This window comes from Globicephala melas, chromosome 11 (assembly GCF_963455315.2).
Source record: "Globicephala melas chromosome 11, mGloMel1.2, whole genome shotgun sequence".
Classification (NCBI taxonomy): Eukaryota; Metazoa; Chordata; class Mammalia; order Artiodactyla; family Delphinidae; genus Globicephala; species Globicephala melas.
Window position 1 is genome coordinate 70,014,311 of NC_083324.2, and position 24,045 is coordinate 70,038,355.

Here is a 24,045-nt window from a genome sequence, read left to right on the forward strand (position 1 = left end):
CAGTGGCCCGCAGGAGTCTAGGTGAAGAGGTTTAATAAGAGGGGGCTCGCTTACAACTTGGAAAATCAGAAATGGAGCAAGTGCCCCAGGGAGGATCTTTCCCACAGGTTCTGGTGACTGGAGGCAGGCTCCGGTCCTCACACTCCACAGCTGGCACAGGATGCAGGTGCTGGCCCTGAGAGCCTCCAGGAGGGCTGAGCTGTGTGAAGGGAAACTGGCTCGTGGGCTGGTGAAGGGGCTTCTGTTCTTGTTTCTTCAACCGGGCGTGCTGGAGGGCGGGCTCCCTGGGATTCATTTTCCCAGCTCTGGAGCTCAGGCTTCCAGGAGACCCAGGCCGAAAGAACTTGGTCCAAAAGAGGGTAGCATATACTTCCTCCTTTCACTCCTTCAGGGGGTTCTTTGGGCAGATGTGTATCACACCCTGAAAGAAAAGGGCGGGCGCAGCTGAGGAGAATTTGGGGGAGAGATGGGAGCTCAGGATTTGCAGGAGACCGAGGGAGCGGCGGCTACTGTAAGTGGTTGGGCGCAGTGCTCTCTGGAGGCGTCCACATCTCTGGGTTGGAGCCGGAGGCACAGAGGCACTTGTGAAGGTCAGATGCTGAGGGTGCACAGTTGGTCCACTTGGGAGAATCCTTCCTTTAGGAAGCCTCCGGGGTTCTCAGGAGAGCCAGGGCTCCCGGTCCTTGCCCCCCAGCTGCGGGCACTCACTCTGGGTTACTAGCCCGGCCAGTGTTACCCTGAGCCTCTGCGAGCACATCTTTGCGAGGTGCGGGGAAGCGCACATGCCGGATGTCTTCGGTCCTAAGATGCTGGGGTTTGGGGGTCCAGGGAACTCTGGAAGAGGGAGCGGGTGGCCTCTATCTTTTAGCTACAGGGAGGGTCTCCCACGCTGCGTGCTGACCTCCTTGAGCTTGGGGATGACTTCGCCCATCTGGGTCGCGTGGGTCTGGGACTCACCCTTGAGGGGCACCAGTAAGCGCACTGCTACCAGCTTCCTCATTCCCTCTGTGACCTTAGGCATGACAGTCTTCTCTCTGGGCTCTGGTTTTCATAACTGTGCAGTTGGTGAGGGAGCACCCACACTCAACTCTCCCTGCCCCCGCCCTTCCCTGCAGCTGTGGGCTGGTGGCGGGGAGGAGGGAGTTGGGCGTTGGGTGAGAGGAGACTGGCCCGCTTTGTTCCACGCATCCGGAGCTCACTGCCTCCGCGTGTCCTGCCCGAAAGGGGCGCTGTGGAGCGTGGGGCAGACTACCAAGCGGCCCAGGCAAGTCTCCTTCTCCCCAATTAGGCAGCGGAGCCTGATTAGAGGGGGCGCTGCCCGCCGCCTCCCACCCGATCCCCATCTACGAGATTTCCCTTCATCAGAATCTCACATCCTCCAGAAATTAATTTGATGCCTCTTGTTATCAATTAATTGAATCTCGTTGGGAGAGAGAGCTCAGCGAGGCGGGCTGCAGCTTGGCCCGCTTGTACCACCATTCCGCCCTCCCCCTCGCACCAGGACAGCCTCACCCCTTCCCCATTTATCTTTTTCTGCTTTGCTTTAAATTTCACTTGTTTTCTAAAATAAAACCACTGCTATGGGCCCTTTAGACCAATTTGGTTTGGATGGATACCCATGGACTGGGCACTGCCTGAGATTCACCCTTTTGAGCTGGGCACTGGGGGGTGGGGGCGGGGGTTTCCTTTCCCCTGGGCACTGGTTGATCCCTCGGTAAATCAGCAGAACCAAACCCTTTGGGAATTTGGCCATGACCCTGACTCTGTGCTGCGGGGGCTGCTGGTGAGAAACTTGGAGAGGAGAACTGGGGGAAGGAGAGCTGTGGACAGAGCCACATACACAGACACACACATATACACACCCTAGTTGGGGGAGGGGGACACTGAAGGACCAGGCTAGGGACCTGTCAGTCATCAAGGTTTTGTTCTTGTGAAAGTTCTGTCTTTTTTAGAAGAGGCATTTAAGATCTGTTGCACCCACCAGGGCTAATCCGTTAAATGTAGGGCAGAAAGCATAGGTGTGTACCTCCTAGCTGCCCAGCTGCCACGTCAGGCATTTGTAGGAACAAGCCCTCAGCATTGCCAAGGACACCTGGAAGCCCAGACTCTGCCTTCTGCATGGAAGATGGAGGAAGAAGGTTCTAGAAGACATCCGAAGTCTGGGAAGGGATTATGGCAGGTACAGAGTAGAACTAGGTGGTCACCAGACCCTGACTGAGGAACTGTGCTTTGCCATTTCACATACCTCCTTGTTCTTGTTTGACAGGTGAGGTCCCCAGGCCCAGAGAGGTGATGTAACTTGTCCAGGGTCACACAGCTGACTGGAACCTGCCTGTCTAGAATGCTGACCATAAGGGCTGAGGTCACAAATGGACTGACTTCACCCCTTATGTGTTTTGTTGGCTCACACAAAGTTTATTACGGCGGTAAATTTCACATAAATATCCCCACTTGGCTGCTTTTGAAAAACCCAAACCCTATCAAACACAGAGCCTGCATTTCTGTGGGGTAAAGATAGACAGGGATTGAGTACCCTCCACTTCCCACTTGGCCCGCTTGGGGACCCGCCTAGCCCCTGAGGGCGTTTCAGTTAGCAACTTTTTTTTTTTTTTTTTTTTGGCGTTGCGGGCTGTGGCCTCTCCCGCGGCGGAGCACAGGCTCCGGACGCGCAGGCTCAGCGGCCATGGCTCACGGGCCCAGTCGCTCCGCGGCATGTGGGATCCTCCCAGACCTGGGCACGAACCCGTGTCCCCTGCATCGGCAGGCGGACCCTCAGCCACTGCGCCACCAGGGAAGCCCTCAGTTGGCAACTTTTTCATGGAGATTTTGCCCATCCTCAGTATTCTAGGAAGAGCTGGGGGGGTGGGCAGGTGTCTGAAGGACTTTGCAGGGTCTGTACGAGAGCTCAGAGAAGACCTTTAGGACACCCTGACCCAAATCTAATTCTTGCATAGCTGCTTAAGAACTGATGGTGGTGGGTGATTTCTTTTCCCCTTCCTTCTACCACGGAGGGAATTACAGGGTCTTGTGTTTTGAGGGGTCTGTTCCAAGCTGAAATCAGCCCATCCCTGCCCAGGTGAGCCCCTTTGTGAAAGTCATCACGCTCTTACCTGCCCCCCCCCCGAAATGTATGTACTTTTTGTTGGGGATGGGGAGACTTTCTTCCGAGAATGGCACCACAGGTGGGGATTAGAGAAGCACTGGGAGCAATCACCTTTCCAGAATTTATCTTGGAACAGGGAGAGGGATGTGGAAGGATGCTGAATCTTGCAATTCGAATATGGGTGTGTTTTTTGGATGCCCCTGAGTTGGTACCCAAGATCCCTGTGAATGCCACCCCTAGATATCATCAGGAGAGACAAAGGAAGGGGCCAGGGCATGTCAGAGGCGGGCTGGGCAGAACAGCCAGGGCCCCAGAGAAGGCCAGACTACTGGTCTGTCCCAGCCCAGCTGGAGCCCCCTGGTGCCAAGGGCACTACCAGAACCAGGCTCCAGATGGCCACTTGGGCCCGGGATGAGTACCCCACCTCTTAACCAGCGGGCCCCCCACGAAAGACGGCACTATTTAATTAGCCGTCTCTGATTAACCAAACTTGGCATTCGGCTCCTTTTGCCCTCATCTTTCCCAGCTCCGAATCAATGGCTTTGATATGCTAATTAGGGAGTAATTTAATTTCAAAAGGCCGCAATTAACAAGGGTGTTGTGGACATGCTGTAGTTAAGCAGAGTAATCTAATTTGCATTAGTAACAAGCAGGGACTAATTAGAAGCTTAATTAGACACTTAGATGGCTCTTATGTTTACTTTCTTAATGAGATGGAGTGGGATCTTTGGTTCTCTTTTTTTCTTTTTTTTTTTTTTTTCTTTTTGTTAGTTCTTCCTTTTGGTCATGGTACTTGGAAGGCGTGTAGAGGGAGGCCACCTTGCAAGGGCCTGCTGGGAGCATTTTGGGGCCAGAGCCAGTGAAAGTGCGCTGGGGTGTGGTGATGGTGGTGGGGAAAGGTTCAGATTCCAGGGAAATTCCAGAGTGACCGCCCTCTGGGCCTAGCCACGTCTGAGGTGGAATTCTGGGGAAGAGCACTGGTTTGGGAGTCAGAAGAGCTATAGGGTTTCAGTTTGGCTCAACCTCCTAGCAGCCAAGTGACCTTGACACATCACTAAACATCTTTGAAGTATGGGTTCCTTCATCTGTCAGAGTGCAGGTTGTGTGTGACAGGGTATGGGAAAGAACTTTCAAGGACTCTGAGTGGAATGGTTGTTATTAAAATATATTCACAAATTGTGTGCCCAGGCTTCACTTCCATAAAACTCAGCTCAGAAGTCACCTCCTACAGGAAGCCTTCCCGGAGCACCCCCACTCCCTCTAGGCACCCATAGCTAGCAACCACGCCACCCCCCAGTATCTACTTAACATTTGTAAAGTTGTGTGTGTTTTGTAGGGCAGAGGTTCTCAACCCTGGCTGTACTTGAAGTTTAGAATACTTGGAAGAACTTTTTAAATTATCCATGCCTGGATCCCAGATAATCCAATTAAATTGATCTGGGGTGGAACCTAGGTATGTTTTTTTTTAATTTTTGGCCCCACTGCATGGCATGTGGGATCTTAGCTCCCTGTCAGGGGATTGAGCCCACGCCCCCTGCAGTGGAAACTCGGAGTCTTAACCACTGAACCGCCAGGGAAGTCCCAGTATGGGTATTTTTAAATGCGTGTGTTTGTCTGTATGTCTTCCTTTCTCCACCAAACTATAACCCACCCCCTCCAAAGCAAGGGCTGTGTTTTATCCCCCTCTGTGTGTCCAAATGCCAGTACCCACTGTGCCCAGTGTCAGTTGCAGGCAGAGGCCCATCACCCAGCTATGTGCCCAGATTTGACAGGGTCGGTAGTGTTGGGTTCTCAATACCATAAGCAGAATCTGAGGATCCTCTGAAGAAGGAGCTGAGGAGAATGGAGGAAGATAGCTTAAAAAAAAAAAAGGCTTGTGAGTCCTCTGGGACAGGGGTGCATTGCTGAAGGTAGGGCAAAGTCAGCACACATTGTATGGACATCAAGGAATAGATGTATCAAGAGCCTTAAAAACATGCAATTCCACCTAAACCTGTATCCTAAGCAACTAGAAATGGAGAATATTCTGTTCACGTGAGGGTGTTTATTAGTGTCATAGTGAAAACATAGGCAGCAGCCTGGATATCCAGCTTTAGGGGATTTGCTAAATAAATTCTGGAACACACAGCCCATTCAAACGACTCTGTGACCACTGAAAACTTAATTAAAATATTTGATGTCATGTGGAAATGGTTATGACCATAAGTGGTGAGTGGGAAAACAGAAAAATTCAAACCATGTACAGATTATGAGCCCAAGCTCACGTTTTACATGTTTATATGCCCAAAGAGGGCGAAAATGGATGAGACTGGAAGGGGCGGATCCCAAAAGGATCTTATAAGGTACTTATAAGTCTCCTTACTTTTTCTTCATACTTTTCTACCAGGACGTCTTACTTTTATGATTAGAAAATAAAGTTATTGAAATTTGGGGGAGAGGACTTCCCTGGTGGCACAGTGGCTAAGAATCCGCCTGCCAACGCAGGGGACACGGGTTCGATCCCTGGTCCAGGAAGATCCCACATGCCGCAGAGCAACTAAGCCTGTGTGCCACAACTACTGAACCTGTGCTCTAGAGCCCACAAGCCACAACTACTGAAGCCCACGCACCTAGAGCCCTTGCTCCGCAGCAAGAGAAGCCACTGCCATGAGAAACCCGCGCACCGCAACGAAGACCCAACGCAGCCATAAATAAATAAACAAACAAACTTGGGGGCGAACCTGGAACAGACAGCCCAGGATGGTGGGTCCCCTTCCACATCAGAGGTTGCTGCAGCCTTTTAGAGATGTGTCCTCACCCTGCCACGTGCACTAGCTCCTTGGGCTTGGAAGTTTTGTGCCAAGAAGAGGCCTTGAATGGTCCCTAAAGTTGGACCAGATAGCTCCTAGTGTGTCATTTAGGGAGACTCTCAGGCTGAAGTGGGAGTCTTAGGGAGAAAACCGAGGGTGCCAGCCTCTGACCCACACAAGGGAGAGTCCCCGAGTACAGGGAGGGCATGGGCCTGGAGAGGGTTTGAGCTTGTTCTGGAACTCTGACAGCCCCATCTGCTTGAGGAGAGACACTGCCGGGCTGATCAGAGAACCAAGTGGTCATGTGACTCACATCACCCTGCTCTGGTGTGGGGACCCATTTTGGAGCTACAGAGACATTCTAACCCTTGGATTCTGTCTCACTTTCCTCAAATGCCAAACCATAAGGCTAGGATGAGGGGATGGGATCTGGACTTGCTGGGTCCCCATAACTGTAGTTAATACCCTTCTCTGAACACCTTCTCTGGCAGTGTATTTTATTTGATACCACAGCAACCCTGAAAGGAAGGGTTATTGGTATTAGCTTCGTATGGTAAACAGGGAAACCAAGGCTCAGAATGGTGACCTCACTGCTCATGTTCTAATTACAGAGGTAATAAGAGATCAGAGCAGGGTCAGCAGGTAGGATGCCAAATGAGGGGCTGATAAGAAAGGCTGAGGCCCAAAGTGGCTCCTGCCTGAGCCCTCCCTCACCTGGTGGCCTGAAGCCAGTGGGCCTTTGGGGCCTGAGCTGAATGGGGAAGGGGATCCCTGGGTCTTGGGATGACAGATTGGGAAGTATCCCAAGTTACTTGAAATGCCAGTGCTCATTGCTCTGAAAAGCCCTCTGCTTTACGTCCCTTGACACAAGTAAGAGCTGATAGCAGGACAGCTAGAAAGAAAGGAAAAGAAAGAGAAAGAAGGAAATAAAGAGCATCCGCATGCTCTGTTCTGTGTGGTACCCACTTAGGTGTCTTTTTATATAATCTAGAAATGTGTCCATTTCAAAGACGTTTTGCTCCGAAGAAAGTCTGAAACCAGTGACTTCTCTTGTAAAATAAGGGCGTTTGCATATGCTGGTCCCCTGCATTCAGTGTACACTTTACCTGACCCATACCTGCTCATTCTTCTCTAAGTATAGATGCCATTTTAAAAGGAAGCCTTCCCTGTCCCCGTGTAAATTAGATCCCCCTGTTTATTCCCTGCACTCATATTTGATAGAATTTATTTTATTTGAGCTTATCTGTTTGTGTCCTTATTTATCATCTGCCTCACCTCCTGGGAACATTAGCTCCAGGAGAGCAGGGCCTGTGCCCTGTTCTCTTCAGGTCTGCACACACACAGCCTGGCACATGGGTAAGTGCTTAAATATTCGTTGAACCAATGAATGGATGAAGGGTCATTGCCGGTGAAATATTCTCCTGGCCAGCGTCAGAGGAGAGAGAAGAATGACTTTGTTCATGACCATAACTCCACTAGTGGCTAAACTTTCGAAAAGGCAAATGCCAGATTTACCCAGGAAAAAAAGGGAGGGGGAATAGGACCTCCATTATTACCAGTTGCCCTCAAAGCAGCCAGGACACCTGTACTGGCTTGTTTGTGTTTTGTAAGCCTGTAGGGGTCCAGGACCGAATTTCAGTTTCCTGCAGATAGGTCTTCAGTGCTTAGCTTAATGGGGCACTAAATCCATGTTGAATGAATTAATGGTCTTGGAGGTAGATCATCTCGTTTTGGCCACCAGGAAGCTCATAACCGAAAGCCAGTGCTCATCGTTGAAGCCCTGTTGTATTGGACAGACAGCATCAGCATCACCTGGGAACTTTTTAGAAATGAATTCTCAGGCTCATTCCAGAGACCTAAAATCAGAAGCTCCAGGCCTGGGGCCCAGGAATCTGTATTTTAACAAGCCCTCCAAGGTGATTCTGATGCACTCAAGTGTGAGATCCTCTGGCTTAAGATCTTGGCCTATTTATTCTCCCTTCCTACTACCCCATGATACTATATTTTAAGTAGCTTTATCTTTTATTGCAGTCTGCTTCCCAGTCTTTCTTGGAAGTTGATAGGGGTGTGCATTATAAATTGGTAGCTACATCTAGTCTAGTTTCCCCCATCATACAGAGAAGAAAAGGGGAGAACTAACTTGGCCCAAGTCACACAGCAAGTTGGTGATAGAGCTGGGGCTAGAAGCCAGTTTCCCAACTTCTAGTCTCAGGCTTTCAGCTGTCTCTCCAACTAGGTTCTAGGTTTCCAAAAGGGCTGTGCCTGCTATTTCAACTCAAATCACCACTATTGCTCTGGGTACAGGTTACCTGTGGTCACGCCCCCACCCGCCGTGCTCCCCTAAGAGCTGGGGGTGCGCCCCATCTCAGGCCGAGCGCATGCACGTGTGCGCCCTGCGGGACGCGCGCCGGGAGAGAGAGCGCGCTGGGGACTGCCCCGCCCCTTCCCTCCTTCCCTTCCTCCCTCCCTCGCGGGTAAACTCCGGGCATCCATCAGTCTGTTAATTGCACTAATTAGAGATCGCGGAGGTGTTAATTGGAAAACCCTGGTATTGTGCCTGTTTGGGGAAGAAAACGTCAATAAAAATTAATTGATGAGTTGGCAGGGCGGGCGGCGCGGGTTCGCAACGAGGCGTAGGGTGTCGTGGCAAATGTTACGGCTCAGATTAAGCGATTGTTAATTAAAAAGCTACGGTAATTAATACTCCGTACACCATATGGGCCCGCGGAAAAGGCACAAAAAGTTTCTACGCGTGTGGGGCTCCCCCGTCCTTTTCCCCTCCCCCGAAAGCACCCTAGCCCTTGGGTCCTCCCTTTGGCCCCAAGGTAGGTGGAACTCGTCACTTCCGGCCAGGGAGGGGACAGAGGCGGACCCGGGCGCGTTCTGAGGCGGCCCTCGTTGCGAGCCCGCGTTCTTCGAAGGGCGAGGAGCCTCGGGAAGTGGGACCCCCACACACACCCTCCCCCCCGGCGGCCCGCAGACTCCCCCGGAGCGGAAGAGGCGGCTGTGGCTTTGACCCTGCTTGCTTGCTTGCTTCCTTTCTTCCTCCCTCCCTCCCTCCCTCCCTTCCTCCCTCCCTTCCTTCCTTCCTTTCGACGACGTCGTCTGCGGGAGCGTCGGGGTACTGGCCAAAGGCTCCGAGGTGCCCTGGCTCCCCAAGGGAACCCTGATAGACGGAAGACCAGGACCTACCCAAGGACAGGACCAAGCGGCCCAGACAAAAAATCCTAGAGCACAGGAAATGACTCGGCCTCTGCCCCCAGCGCAGCGTAGGAGAGGGTGCAGGGAAGGCTGGGGTGGGCCTCAATTTTAGCAAATCCTGGAAAGGCCTTCTAATTTCCTCTCCTTACTTGCTGGTATGAGCCCAGTGACTTGCCCAAGGTCACACAGCTGGCCCTTGAAACCTGATGGTCTCATTCCCAGAGCGCCTCTCCACTTCTGCAGGTAGTCAGCAGCTCTTTGCTGAATAAATGGGTGCCTGGGGCGGGAGCGCGGATTGGCAGGATAGGAGTGTGTGGAGAGAGGCGGAAGGGTGGGAGTGAATGGAGGAGGGGGCTCTTGGAGGGTCCCCCTCGGTACCAGAGCAGGCAGCCCCGGTCCCCATTGGGAAATTTGAGGCATACATTTCCCTTTGGGAAAGGGACAGCTGTGATTCAAGTGGAACCTCGGTGGCTCTCACCAGCCGCTAGAACACGGGGGCTTCTTGTGTACATACTGACTAGGGGTTTTTCCTCCTCGAGCTTCCAAGTCAGAAGAGACCTTCAAGACCACTTCTCCATGTAGGGATGGGGAAATGGAGGCCCAGAGAAGGAGGAGGACAGAGAAGTCACAGCTGGTTGTGACTGAGCTCAGGCCCCCTGACACCCAGTCCCCTGCCTTCTCTAGCCAGAGTCCAGGCTGCCACGGACTCTGCCTTTCCCCCCTCCAGCCCGCACCCTTGTGGTGGGTGCAGGGCACGGATATCAAGGCCTGCCTCCAGTACCCCACTCCACCCCACCCCATCCCTACGTGGCCGGGCGCCAGGTACGCAGAGCCTGCTCACCCACAGTGCAGGGAGCACCGCGGTGCTGTTGCAACACCTGCAGAGAGACAGGCAAGGAGGCTTGAGGCTGCCGCTGTGCTCCTCCTCAGGAGGACAGGTGTCTCAGGACAGAGGTGAGGAGAGTCCTGGGAGCACCCACCTGCAGATTTGGATTGGTATTGGTGGACAGGCAGGCGCGAGCCTGGAAGGAGGTGAAGGCCCCGGGAGGGGGCAGAGCAGTGCGCCACGTGGGAATTAATGCCGTTCGTACAGCCTGCGGAAATGACTTTTCAAATGCATATAATCCCGAGCATGCAGATGAGAGGCTGGCTTCACCCTGTTTAATATGAATGATCCGGCCCTTGAATAGCTGTTATTACAGCCACATTGCAGCAATTACGTTGTTCACTGGGTGTCGCTCTGTCGCCCCCCCCCCCAATAAAAAGAAAAGAAAAGGGCACCTCTGTTTGCGTCCTCCTTCCTTTTTTCTCCCTTTTCCAAACTTGCTGTCTGAGCAACTTTATGGTGTGTGTGAATGTTGGAAGGGGGCACTCTCCCTTACCCCAAGAAGAAACTGCTGGATTCTCTCTCCTTTCTCCTGTGCACACACACCCCTGAGGCTCTGGTCTTTGTCCCCTGGGGCCCAGGAGTTTTCAGATCTCAGGGAAGTAGACTTGGAATCAGGGCAGGCAGCTGCTCTCCACCCCCAGCAGGGCCAGGGTCAGGCAGAGGGAGAGAAGAGCGGCCCCTGCTGTCTCCCCATCCCCCTCGTGTAGCTGGGGCCCAGGCCTGAGTGAGGGAAGGTGCTCTGTGGGCTGCTGGGAGGGGTCCGGGTGGGCGGTTGTGGGGAGGGGCTGGAGCCCTGTGCTCTGGCGGATGGAGGACGGTGCCCACCCCATCCATCATTTGGTAGCTACTGGCCCTGGGGCTGACACGACCATTAAGGCCAGAGACCAAGTGCTCAGTCTCTTCTGAACCGTTGCCCCCAACCTTGCCCTTGCCCCTAGCCCAACTCCTCGCAGAACCCAGGATTGGGAACAGCAACTGGCGGGTGGGGGAGCAACAAGCCCTTGGGAACACAGAGAAATGCACAAACTCCAGCAGCACAGGGTCACCCAGGAGGCCACACAGGTCCACTGGGACAGACACCTAGAGTCACAAGAGCAGGGCAATATGGCATACACGTGAACTAGTGGCCTCCCCACGGGCCTTTCACAGCGCTCTGTCCCCCCAACCCCCCACGCACACCTAGATACTCTCGCTATCTTCCCCACTCTGCTGACAGCAGGGACAAAAACAGCAAGTGACCCAACAGAGTGAGGAGAAAGAATTCTTCAAGAGTGAAGGAGAATTGGGGAGCTGCCACCTCGGAGAAGGAACTCGGGAAATAATCCTTCCAGCAGTTTCTCTATTAAGGCCCTCCTGCACCTATTCATTGGGTCAGGGACACCGTGTGGTTGTGGGGTCTGCCAAGGCCGAAAGGTAATCAAGAAGGAAGGAAAGAACGCTGGCTGGCTTCCAGCCCGATCGCTGTGTGATCTGGGCCAAGTCTTTGACCTCTCTGAGCCCAGGGTGTTCACCCTTACAAATAGGGCAGGTGAAGAAGGGACACATCATTATTGGCGCTTACTCTGCCAGGTGGTTTGCATGTGCTATTTTATTTACTCCTCACAGGATCTGAGAGGCTTGGAGTAATTACTTATACAAACAAAGAAACTGAGGTTTAGGGAGTTTAAGACTTCTGTCAAAGCTCCGTGGGGAGTACCAACTGTGTCCTGTTTGGCTGAAACTTTTGTTCCTCTCAGGGGGCTGTGAATCTGACGATAGCTGGAGACCCCAGACTTTGAGAACAGCTCTGCATGCTGAAGTCCCCCATCTGCTTCGTAGTCTGTGTACGAGCCCCTGAGATAGTACAGCCTCCGTGAGTTGTAGAAGGAAACCCAAGCCTCCTCCTCGCTAAGCATAACCATCCCAGTCATACCCTCCCTCTTTCTGAGCATGTTTCAGCCACTCTTGAGAGGCAGTTGGGGGAGATGGGGGAAGATACAGGATTCAGGCCTTGACTCTGCCTTGGGTAAATCCTCTGTCTGGACCCTCAGTTTCCCATCTGTAAAATCAAGATGATAATAACCATCTCCCGGGACTTCCCTGGTGGCGCAGTGGCTAAGAATCCACCTGCCAATGCAGGGGACACAGGTTTGAGCCCTGGTCCAGGAAGATCCCACACGCTGTGGAGCAACTAAGCCTGTGCACCACAACTACTGAGCCCACGTGCCACAACTACTGAAGCCCGCACACTTAGAGCCCGTGCTCCGCAGCAAGAAGCCACTGCAATGAGAAGCCTGCGCACCGCAACAAAGAGTAGCCCCAACTCTCCGCAACTAGAGAAAGCCCTTGTGCAGTAACGAAGACCCAACGCAGCCAAAAATAAATACATTTTTTAAAACCCCCAAAAAACTATTCTCCCACAATTCTTGTGAGAAGGGATCTTGCTGCCTGTAGAGACAGTAAATATTGAGTGTCTGCTTTGGGCCAGGTGCTGGTCTGAAGGCCTTAGAATGGAAGGTCAGAGAAGTCGGACCACCAGCTGCCTTCGCTCCACAGCTCCAGGCCCAGCAGAGGGTCTGGCACCCAATAGTTGCTGGGAAAATGGCAGCGGCTTTTGCTGTGTGTGTTGGGGGGGGGGGCGTGCGGGAAGGAGGCCCTGCTCTTGGGGAACTCCCCATCTAGCGGGGGAACTCCCCATCTAGGGGGGGAACAAACACAAAGGCCATCACAGGTGCATGTGGGTGGGGGCGGGTCGGGGAGGGGGGCAATATGGTGGTTCTGGGGACTAGCTCACCTGCTTTCAAGTCCTTGCAGGACCCCCACCCCCACCCCCGCTCTGCCCTACACACTAGCCTGGAGGGAGAGGCCTGAACCGGTTTGGGTGTGGGGGGGGTTGGGGGGTAGCGCCTCCTCGAGGAAATGTGGGGGAGGGGGGCAACGGGGCGGCCTCCAATTCAGTCTGGAGCTGCCCTTGCCTGGGGCGGAGGGTGACCTTAGGAGGGAGGGTCTGCACCGCAACAGGGGTCCCAGGATCAGCCTCCAGGAAGCTGAGAGGGAGAAGCCGCCCCAGGACTTGGTGGGGGTTGTGTCGTTTGGGGATGGGGTGTTGAGGGGCACCGCCTGCTTCCCCGGGTGGAACCCGCCCTGCCTGTCCAGCCTCAGCCCCTCCCCCGTGTCTCTCCTCCCCCTCCAGGTCCCGCTAGAGCGACATGATGGTGGAATCCGCCTCGGAGACAATCAGGTCGGCTCCGTCTGGTCAGAACGGCGTGGGCAGCCTCTCCGGGCAGGTGGATGGCGGCGGCGGCGGCGGCGGCGGCGGCGGCAGTGGTGGCGGGGCCCCCGCCGGAGGCAGCGCAGGCAGGGATGCGGCCGCGGGCCCAGACAGCAACGGCGAGATGAGCCCTGCGGAGCTGCTCCACTTCCAGCAGCAACAGGTAGGCGCTGGTGCCTCTTCCCAGCAACCCAGGAGAGGGGAGAGGGGCGCCAGGCCGCTTCCCACTACACCCTGGCCACCTGGGGGCCACCGCTCCCTGCCACGCAGCCTCACTTTAACATTCTTGAGAAGGTCCAGCCTGCAGGGACCCCCTGTGTGCACTCCCATTCGAGTGGTCACTAAGGCAGGGGGAGAGCAGCCCTCCCAGAAAGAGAAGTGGGGCTGGGTGCCCTGAGATCATGGACCTTAGAACAGCCTCAGAAATGCCCACAAGGGCAGACAGACGCCTGGGCAGCAGGCTTGAGGGTGTGCGTCTTGCGTGGGTGGGCGCCTGGGCTCTCCTCCCGCACCCCTGCCAAGTTAACAAACAGGGTTGGGGTAGGGAGACCCTGCTCTAGGTGTGTGCTCTTTGGGGGAGGGGGGCTGTGCACAGTGGTATCTTCATTTTATTTGTATTATGAAATGTTCCCCACCTTCACCTCTGCCTGGGCCCCTGATGCAGGCTAGCTGTGAGATTAAACTTCCAGGCACCAAGGGTCAAGGCAGCTGGGAAAAGGTCCAGAGCAGTAGGCAGAGGCAGGCCTCCATTTTCAGTGCTCGGACTGGAAGCCCTGTCTGCGTCCCCCGCCCTCTTCCCCTTCATCATTCCCACCCTAAACTGCAGAGTTCAGGAGTCCAAGACCAGCCTCTCTGAGGATCCAGAGGCCTTAGGGGGTGGGGAAGCCTAGCTGGCTTATGACAGAGCAGGGGCCCCAGGTCCTGTCCCCACCCCGGGGAAAAAGGGAGAATCGTGCTTGACAAGTTCAGGAGAACCGGCCCAGCCAGCCCTGGCCTTGGGATGCTCCTCTTATTTGACTTTGCTCCTTGAATCACTGCTGGTGGCATTGCCCCTTGGGGGCTCTGCTGGGAATGTGGAAAATTCGGGTACTGCATGTTCCTCCCTGCCCGTACCCCACCCCCGCCTCGTGCACACAGGTGTGTGTACCCACATCGCCCTCATGCTCTCTCCCAGGTTTGCCCTGGGGCTCCTTCCCCGACTCCATAGCCCCTAAGGGGCCCTTTACCACCACACTTCTTGAAGCTAGAGGTCAGACTGGAAGCAGCACCGTCAGAAGCCCAGCCCCGCGCTCTGCGCTGGGCTGGTCAGCCAGCACTGATGCAGGAACTGAACAAACCCAGGTTAAGCCCCAGCCTGCCCCTTCCCAGCTGTCAACCTTGGCCAGTCCTGGGCTTCCCTTACCTCTTGGCACCTAAAGTACAGGGGTTGTTAGGATCAGATGCAGTTTGGGTGTAAAATCCCTGGTCAGTACGGATGTGAACAGAATTGAGGACTTTAAAAAATTCCTTCCTCTTGCAAACAGTGGAAACTTGAGCAGTAAGGGCCTGTCTCCTTTCTCTAGGGAGATGGTCTTTGGGAGTTTGCTGGTATCTCCCAAGCCCTCCTAAACAGGTTCTCTGGGGAAGAGACCCACAGAATCTGTACCACCTGCGGGGGACAGAGGGTCAAAGGGCAGAACCCTGCCCTTCATCAAAATAATAACAGAACACACCCCACCAGAAATCTCTAAGGCCACCCATTTTGTATGGGTGAAAACTCTTCCCCTCCTGCACCTCTATGCAGACAGAGCTGTGAAAAATTTTGACTGTCGGGGGAGGGCTGGGAGGAATACTGAAACTGGAAAGTTTCTTGAAAAAAATTATTTAAAGAGAAGACTGAACACAGATATCAGGATAAGTGGGGAGAGGTGTGGGGTGGGGAGGGACAGAACTGTCTGTACCGATCAGGTTTCTCTGTTCTGCGTTGCGCTCAGGCCACGTTCTACCATCTATATTCCACGTTCCAGTTATCCCTGTTTGTTTTGGTGAATATCCCAAAGTCCTGGAAAATCCTATATCTGTTTCACAAATAAACTGGGGTGGAGATTTGGAGGCGGGCGGAGGGAGGGCTGTTTTATCCATTTGGGCTCACTATGGGCGTAGTGCCTGGGGCCAAGGAAAGTATTTGAGACTTAAAAAAGGTTTTCTTGGCTCCAAACTATGAAAAGAACCCTGCAAAATTAAAATTACAAAATTTTCAATTAAAAGGAAACAGCCTGTGGGCTGTCCTTCTCCCTCCAATATATGAGCGAGGCTTTGGGGGGAGCTTGAGGGTAACACTTTCTGGTCCCCCCCCCAACAAGTGTCTCTGACTGTTTGTGGGGTAGAGTGAATGTAGGAAAGAGGGCCGTGGCCCAGCGAGTGCCCCCTCCTCCTCGACCCCCACCAGGAAGTCCTTTGAGGACAAACAAACACCTTACCTCTGTTTGATGCTTTGGGTCTTCACTTGCTTCGCCATCCTGGGGAGATGGGTGTTATTATTCCCATATCACAATGAGGGGGCAGCCAGAGGTAGCACTGACTTGTCCAGGTGACACGGGAAAGGCTAGATCTCAGGTCTCCCGGTTCTTAGTGCAGGGCTCAGCTCCCACCACACTCACAGTCCCCTGAGGGAAATGGAGGCAGCAAGGCCTGGCGCCTAGTAGGTGCTAAATTAACCACTGCTGGTGAGTGAGTGAGAGCACTCCACTCCCAATCTAAAAGCGCTCTTAAAACAAACCAACAAAAGCAGCAATGGCCCCTGGCTCTAAGTGGCCACTCCAGAGGCAGAGGGTGTGAGTGGGTCTTCGGGCAGCGCCCGGGTCCCCCCTCCTCGTGCCTCCGCGGCTCCTCTTTGTCCGTCTGTCGGTTGGTCTGTTAGTCCCTGCCCCTCTGCTCTGGATAAACAAGCCCTGGAAATGCAGTCTTGGCCTTTGGGAGTAATGAGTTGACAAAGGAGAGAGAGAGATAAACAGGGCGAGTCAGAAGTCAGGCTGGTGACAGGACTTTAGGCTGAAACAAACAGTGCTGAAGAGGGCAGCCACGTCACTTTGGAACAAGAGCAGGCGCCTGTTTCCATGCAACAGCAGGCCGGGAGCTTGTTTAAACAGAGGCGGGGTAGGGGAGACAGGGCTCAGCTGCCAGGCTCTGTCTGACTGGAGAGAGGGTCCCCCTCTGGCTGCCCCATTTCAGCAGTCAAGGCCCCAGCTTCCCGCTCCCTCCTCCCAGCCCTCTTTTTGGTGAGTGACAGAGCCACACCGCCTCCACTCTGTCCTTGGGGCTTTCATCTGGTCTCCAGTCTCCTGGAGACTCACCCCTGAGAAGGAAGCGTGGAGAGGAGAGCGCTGTGGGCCCTGGAGCGTGCATTCACTCAGCAAACACGCATCGAACCTTATTTTGCACCTGGCACCCTGCTGGCCCGCTGGAGTTGGTGATCCCCAGCTGCTGTTAAAGAATGCCTTGAACCGAACAGGCGTGCCAGCTGCCCGCCAACCCCCTCCCTTCCTTCACCAAGACAACGTCTCCTTCCTCCGTGGCCCCCGACCGCACATTTCCCCTCTAGGATGGCTTTTTTCTTTGAAGGGCGGCCCTGCATTTTCTCCTAATCTAATTTCACCTGTATGAAAATGTTCCCAGTGTGTAGGGCTTTCCCCATAGACTCCACAAATATCCGTAATGGGGGGCAGCCAGGGCTGGGAGAAGTGTGTGCCAGCTCGGGGGAGGTGAGGGCCTGGGGAGGTTTTGGGGCCCAGGCTGGATGCTCGCCGGACTTGGGGCCAGGAGGACTGGGCCAGACAGTGAGGGCGGGCAGGGCTGCCGGCTCTGCGGCTGAGCTGAAAGGCGTCCTGGGCCTCCGGAGCCTGCACTCCTATTGTCTTCTGGTTGCGGGGGTGACAGGTCAGCGGGGGTCACAGGAGGGTTGCCTAGCGTCTGGGAACTCCCACCGCAGTTGCCTTGGCAACTGGGGCCAAATCCCACCCTGTTCACATCCTGTGAGGAGATTCAAAATGGTTTGGGGGCTCTGCACATTCATGGGCTTTTAACTCACCCCCCTCCATAGAGATGGAGCGAGGGGAGTGTCAGGGAGCTGGGGAAAGAAGAATGGAAGAGATTTTTGTTCTCCTCCCCCATCTGGCTCTCCTCTAGGGGGATGGGGTGGAAAGGGGAGGCTTCGGAGGTGAATTAGCCCAGACACCTCACACACGCGTTTCGTCTTCGGGTCTGGGGCCCATTTCTTCAGTCTTTGGGACTCCCACCCTGCTGCCCCAGATTCTGCTCCTTCATCTCTAGTCCTACACCCTCCAAACTCCCCTCTTCTTTCCGTAGAATGAGCCCCTTCCCAGGAAGTACTGGGGGCCTGGAGGGAGAGCTGGGACCCGAACTCCTCAGAGGCGAGACTTAGAAAGTTCCCGTGGGTGAGGTCCCTGACCCGGGACAGTTGTGGGGTAGTGTTAGAAACGACCGACCTCTCCCTCCTGCTTGGGAACAGAGCAGGTGAGAGGTGGGCCCGGGTAGTAAGGTGACAGGCAGGGTCCTGAGAGGATGCCTCAGGGGAGAGGACCTAACCCCCCTTCTCTCTCTTTTTTTTTTTTTTGTGGTACGTGGGACTCTCACTGCTGTGGCCTCTCCCGCTGCAGAGCACAGGCTCCGGATGCGCAGGCCCAGCGGCCATGGCCCACGGGCCCAGCCGCTCCGCGGCACGTGGGATCCTCCCAGATCGGGGCACGAACCTGCGTCCCCTGCATCGGCAGACGGACTCTCAACCACTGCGCCCCAACCACTCTCAACCGTAACCCCCCTTCTCTTACCCTTCCTGGGTTACTAAACCAAAGGCCACCCTGTTTTGTGTGTCTGCCCCCTAGTCCAACAAAAAAGGAAGTTTCCCTAAGAGGGGAGAGAAAGGTCAAGGAGAGGGCCTGGGGCCTGGGAAAGGGCTGCTCAGGCCCCTGTTTCCTTGGGACTAGGGAAGAGCAAGTCCACTGTGCTCCCAGGTTTCCCTTCTGCTGTGGAATTCTGACACCCCCTCTTTTTTCCCCCTCTCACCCCCTTTTTATTACCAGAGTTCTTGTACTTACTGATAGGAGTTTGGGGACTGGGGAGAATTGGGGAAAGGGGGTGAGTGTTTCCGCAGGTGAGCTAGGTTTTCTCCTACTGGAGCCCCTTCATTCTGAGGAGCCCCTGTGGGAGTCAGTGGGGAGGGAACTGCATGCCCCCACAGTCCCCACTCTAAACCCCACACTTACAGCCCCTGCGGAACAGCTAGCGTGAGGGTGGCGCTGAACCCAGGCCTGGGAATAGAACTCCTTCTGGAGAACTCCAGTTACTGGGACGCATCTGGGAGGAGTCTCTCTGAGGGGAAGCACCACCATCCCGCGACTGCCCCGCACTATTTCAGCTCCTTCCCGGATGCCACTGCTGGACCTTTCTGGTGGAGCCGGTTTGGGCCCAGAGGGGCTGGATGGGCCTGGGGCTGCTCCCCACTGGGGGCCCGAAGGGAGGGAAGGAAGGAGCCTCTGGGGAGGGCCTTGCCCTTTGGGGCACTGTTGGGTTCATTTGTTAATTCTGTTCTGTGGAGAGGAGGCATTCTCAAGACGCTCGCTTGGCGGTGAAGGGGTCCTAAAACCGGTCTGTGCATCTCCCACCCACGCGGGCCTGTCTGTATCTGCGCGTTGCTGGTTTTCATTTTAATGGTTCTAATTTGGGAATGCGCCGATGTCATTTTTACGAGGTTGGTGTAAAAAAAATTTACAGCCTTTTCCAAAAAGCTTTTTTTTTTTTTCCAAGGGAAGAAGGTGTAGAATCACTTCGGGGGGTTTATGATCTCCTCTCCCCCATCCTCCTGGCCCCCCTTCTCTGTGTAATTTCATTTTTATGTCTCTTTGCTGGAGGACAGAGCCTGGCTGGTGGAGAACCTGGATCTCCCCAGGTCAGCACCCTTAGTGGTGGGGGCCCCTGACCCCTGACCCTTCTCCCTGCACCCCTTCCCTCCACACTCTGGTCCCAGAGGACTTGTATTTCAAGGGGTAGATGGAGAGACATTTCCTGTTTAATTCAAGTCAACAAATACTTATTAGGTACCTACTGTTTACTAGCAGTGGGTTAGGTATCTCCTCTCAAGAGATTGTATCCATTCCTGCTTAAAATCCTCCAGCAATTTTTCCTTGAGTGTAGAAGGCAATAAAAAGCCATCGTCCCAGTGATGTGGCCGCTGCTGACCCCTGGGACTTCTTCTCAGGCCGCTCAGCTTGGCCACACTGGCCTTTTTGGTTTGTGATGCTCCAACCTTATATGCCCACCTCCGGGCTCTGGCACCAGCTCCTTCCAACCATGACTACCCTCCCCTGAAAGAGTAGCCCCCTCATCCGAAATGCGTCCTCGGAGAGTCCTTCCCTGGCCACACAACCTAAGTAACCAGCCAGCCGTCCTCTGCGTAACGCTGGCCACCATCTCACAGCTCACTTCGCTTCGTTGTAGGGTCTGTCTCATCCCATTAGAACGTGAGCTCCATTAATGCAAATACGCCATGTCCCCAGTGTCTAGGACCGTGTGAGTGCCCTGTGGGGCTTCACAAATACTCGCTGAATTACAGATAAATGAATCAAAAGTCCTATTCCGGGGGGGTGGGGGGCAGGTGATGGGCCTTCCTGGGAGGGCTTTTCAGGTTTGGGGTGGGCCGGCCCACCACACACCCTTCTAGGGCCCCTTCCCCTAAATGGAGCCAGCTCCCAGTTGAAATTATCAAGACAGTTGAGATCCCAGTTTTGCCAAAATTAGCGAGATGCAGACAAAAGAAGTTTGGGTTTTGTTTATTTTGGTTCCTCTTCACCACCATCGGGATTAGACCAGAGTTTGCTGGGGCGGGGGTTCCTCCATCCTGTCTGCCCAGCTCCTGGCTCCTCGTCCCTGTGCAGAGCCCCGTGTCAGGCCCAGGGGGACTCAGGTTCTGCTTCTGCGGCTGTGTGACTTTGGGGCGCTTTACTGCCCCTCTTCGGATCTCCGTTTCCTTATCGATAAAGTGAACTAGGTAAGTGTTTCACAGACCTTTTTGCTGGAGATCTGCCGTAAGCAATGCCTTTTATTTGGAGTGGCAGCACACGAGAGTTTCACGAAACAATGCTATGCTTACCTAGTAACTCTGATGTTTTCGTGTGTGTGTGTGTGTTTGTGTGTGTGTATTTTTTCCTATTTTTTTTGACCTTCTAAATTGATATTGTATGACCCACCATTAGCTCACGACCAGCAATTGGGAAAACACTAGACTAGATACCCTCTAACACTCCAGCTCACCAGGTCTGTGACCTGCGTGACTCTGCTTCTCTGTTTTCAAAGTTCAGCCCTTCGTCTTGTCTCTCCCTGAGCACCACGTCCCCGCCCTCCCAGACGCACAGAGTAAGGCTGGGACCCCGACACAGACCTGGAATCCTCCAGCCTGGAGAAAGAACCAGTAAACAGCCCTGCACCTGGCCTCCACAGAGAGGATGCTGGTCCTCCCCCAAATTCTCCAAGACAGAAATGAGGGTGTAGTCTCATCCTGCAGATGAGAGATGCATCTGCCCCAAGACTTGTTTTTCTTTTCGTAGCAGCTCCCTGTTGCCCTCAAAGCACTAGCTTCATTCCCCTCCAACCCTGCCGCCCTCCCTGGATGCCATCCGTTATAAGCCATTTGTTCCTAATTGTGAAGCTCCTGCTAATGACTTCTGAATGGGCGGTTGGGGGAGGAGAGTTCGGCTTCATTAGCGAGACTGAGTTCTTAGGCTTGAGGGGGAATGGGGGTGGGTGTAGATGGAAAAGGGCTTGGTTAACAAGTCCTTCTGGGTGGCACTGGACAAATGATCAGGAGCTGCCTGGGCAGGTGAAAGATCAGTAATCACAATCACAAGAGTTAATGTCCATCCAGGACCCACTGCCAGCACTGTGCTGAGTACTCCGTGTACACTGTCACATGTGTTCTTCACAGCAAACCTGTGAGCTGACTACAGGGTTATTCCCATTTTACACAGGAAGAAACTGAGGCTCAGAGCAGTGATGTGACTTACCCAAGGTCACTCAGTATTTGGTGGAGCCAGGATTTGGACCCAGATCCCTTTGGCCAGGGTCCAGGCCCTGAATGGACCAGTACTGCTTCCTTTAGAGGAAAACTAGACTTCATTCCCCAAACCACAGAGCTGGGCATTTGGTTTTCAGTCTGAGGGGTGGAGGGAGCAGGAAAATATGGTATAAAAGGCCAAATGGCTCCCAATTTCCCATTCTGCCCTGAGCACCCCCATGCCTTCTCCCCGGTGGGATTCTCAATGCCTCTTCCTACTCAAAGCTGTATCTGGCCCACAAGGAAGAGAAACTGAACCCCGTGTATCAGGCCCCAGCCACGGCAGGCAGTGCAGACACATGCCTGGTGTGCCAGAGCGGCGACTGTGACTCGGGGCTTTAGAAAGTCTTAGACCTACCTGATCCCTTGGGTGACCACCCTGGAGGAGGACATCCTAGGCCAGAGGGCCTCCCCCGCCCCTCCTCCCAGAGCACCATCCCTGGCTAGGGGTCCAGATGGGGGTGGGGGATGGCGTAGCATTACAGGGCACTGAGCAGTCAGTGACATGTCCAGGCCATCTGGGGAGGGGAGATTGGGCCCCAAACCCAGGGTCTGCCCATCACCCTCACCCCTGGGCACCTATAGGGTGATCTTTAGGTGGTACCAAGTCCCTGATTGGGTCAAGGCTGGGCTGTAAGCGAAGTCCATGAAATGAGCGTGTGCTGCCCACTGTCACCTCCCCTTCTTCTCCAAGCCAGTTTGAGGTGGGTGGCCGTGAAAGTGAATGAAGGAATGAGTGAAGGATGAATGAATGAAGTGCCTAGAGGAGCAGACCCCTTGGGCTCCTCCAGCCTCTCTGGCTACTGACCTCCAACACAGCTCAATTTTCTGTCCCTGCAAGTGGTTTCCAGGCCCCCAGACTCACCGGCTATTTCAGTCGCCTGTGGTATGAGGGTCGCTGCGCCTGGAACGCTCTGAACCCTTCACCCTTCTGTCCACTTGGTGAGCCTGCCCTTCCAGCCTCCAGTCAGTGTTGCCACCTCGTCTGGGCCCTGGTGCTGGTGTCCATCTCCATCCACCTCAGTCTGTGACGGGCATCTCATCACAGCACAGGCCCTGAGCCCTGGGGCAGGGCCAAGTTCTGTTTCTCTGTGTCCCCAGCACCTAGCACCGTCCCTGGCACGTAGGAAGCGGAAGGAAGGAGTGTGGGGGGAAGGGTGGGAGGTCAGAGGAGGTGACAACCTGGCCAGGCCTAGAGTCGCACCTGATCCCGTCACCTGGCCTAACGGGGGAGGAAAGGCTCAGAGTGATGGGAGGGGTGGGGCCTGTCGCAGGGAGGTCTCACAGGAATGAGATTGCAAGGCCCTGTCATTTTTTTCCTGTAAATCTTGTAATTTCATGCTCCAGGGGACCACCAAGTAAGTGAGTCAGTGGGGAGAGAATCCAGCCCCCCAGGCCACTCCCCCCACCAGGAGACTGCTCGGGACTCCCTCCAACTTCCCCTGGAAAACCCTCCCCTGTGGCTCCCCTCTTCCCACCAGGGATTGGGTGGGGGGGGCTTCCTCCCCCCACCCTGACCAGCATCCCCTCTGGGTCACCTGAGCTGCCCGCCCCTCTGAGCCATCCTCTTCACCCACCTTGCCCCCTGATCTCTGACCCCTCTACCCCATCTCTACCTTTGGAGGACAGAGAGCATCTGTCCAGCCCGTGTCATTAGACCTGGGTGGGGGGGGGTCCCTAAAAACGAGGCACATAGAGGCAGGGCCCCTTCCGGATGAGCAGCTGGCCACCTCCTTCCCCTTCTTCACCCTGCACCTCCTCCCACAGCCTCTCAGAGCCCTTGACTCAGGTCAGATTTCTACTTTCTGATGTGAATCTTGAAGAGAAGCAACCCCGGGCCACTCCTCCCAGTGTGAGGTCCCGGGGAGGAGGGGTGTGGAGGAGGCCTAGGATCTGGGGCGCTGGTGAGGGGCACGCCGATCTGGACGCCAGGTCTGCCCGGGACACGCTCCCATAGATACACCGGGGGTGTTTAGGTACTGTCCTAAGGTAAACTAGGTTTAGGCCTCAGGGAGGCTCAGCTATTCAGTGAAAGGGCTGCGAAGGGGGTGTGTATATAAGCTTAGTGTACAGTGGGCGCCCCCTAAGTGTTTGCTGAGGGGCGGGGTGGGGGGCTATGAGTGCATCCGTGTCCCACCTTATAGGTCTGCCTTGGTGGTGCTCGCGGTGGGTAGGAGAGTGGAAGTCCACGTGAGGACAGACAAGTGTGTGTGGATTGATGTGCGAGGAAGCCGCAGGTGGCCTGTTGCTTTTAATAGGTGCGCTGGGGAGAGGCTGGAGGAGGTGAGAGATTCAGGATACGGGAGGGAAGGAAGCCGTTGCTCCTCGAATGCCGACCAAGTGCCAAGCATTGGTCCTTTAACACCCCACCCCCACCCGCACGTATTTCAGAGTTAGGTAGTGGCCCAGTTTTGCAGAGCAGACTGGAACACAAAGATAGGGGATAACTTGCCCAAGGTCACACTACCGGTAGGCGGCACAACTGGGCTTCAAACCCAGGTCTGCCTGATGCCAGGCCCCCCTGTCAAAAGCCTGGACACAACTGCTCTGGCCCCCAAGGAAATCTTTGAGGAACCTGGGTATATTTTGTGCTCCTGAAATGTGGATTCAGGACAGGTCCCCACATCCCCTGCCTCTGAGCCCCTTACTGACCTGGAGTGGCCGGGGATGGAGGGCTTGCTTGGCTGACCTTACAGAGAACTTCCTGGC

General features: G+C 54.7%; 1 protein-coding gene across 3 annotated transcripts in view; it reads left to right on the top strand.

Annotated features, from left to right (window-relative positions):
• FOXP4 (forkhead box P4) overlaps nucleotides 1-24,045 on the top strand; it is a 202,140-nt gene that overhangs the window by 156,612 nt on the left and 21,483 nt on the right. For all 3 annotated transcript variants that reach the window (XM_060308531.2, XM_030870782.3, XM_030870783.3), the window contains one exon: nucleotides 13,155-13,395. In XM_060308531.2, coding sequence (XP_060164514.1) covers nucleotides 13,171-13,395 — 225 coding nt within the window. In that variant the 5' untranslated portion in view covers nucleotides 13,155-13,170. The remainder of the gene's footprint in view (nucleotides 1-13,154; nucleotides 13,396-24,045) is intronic.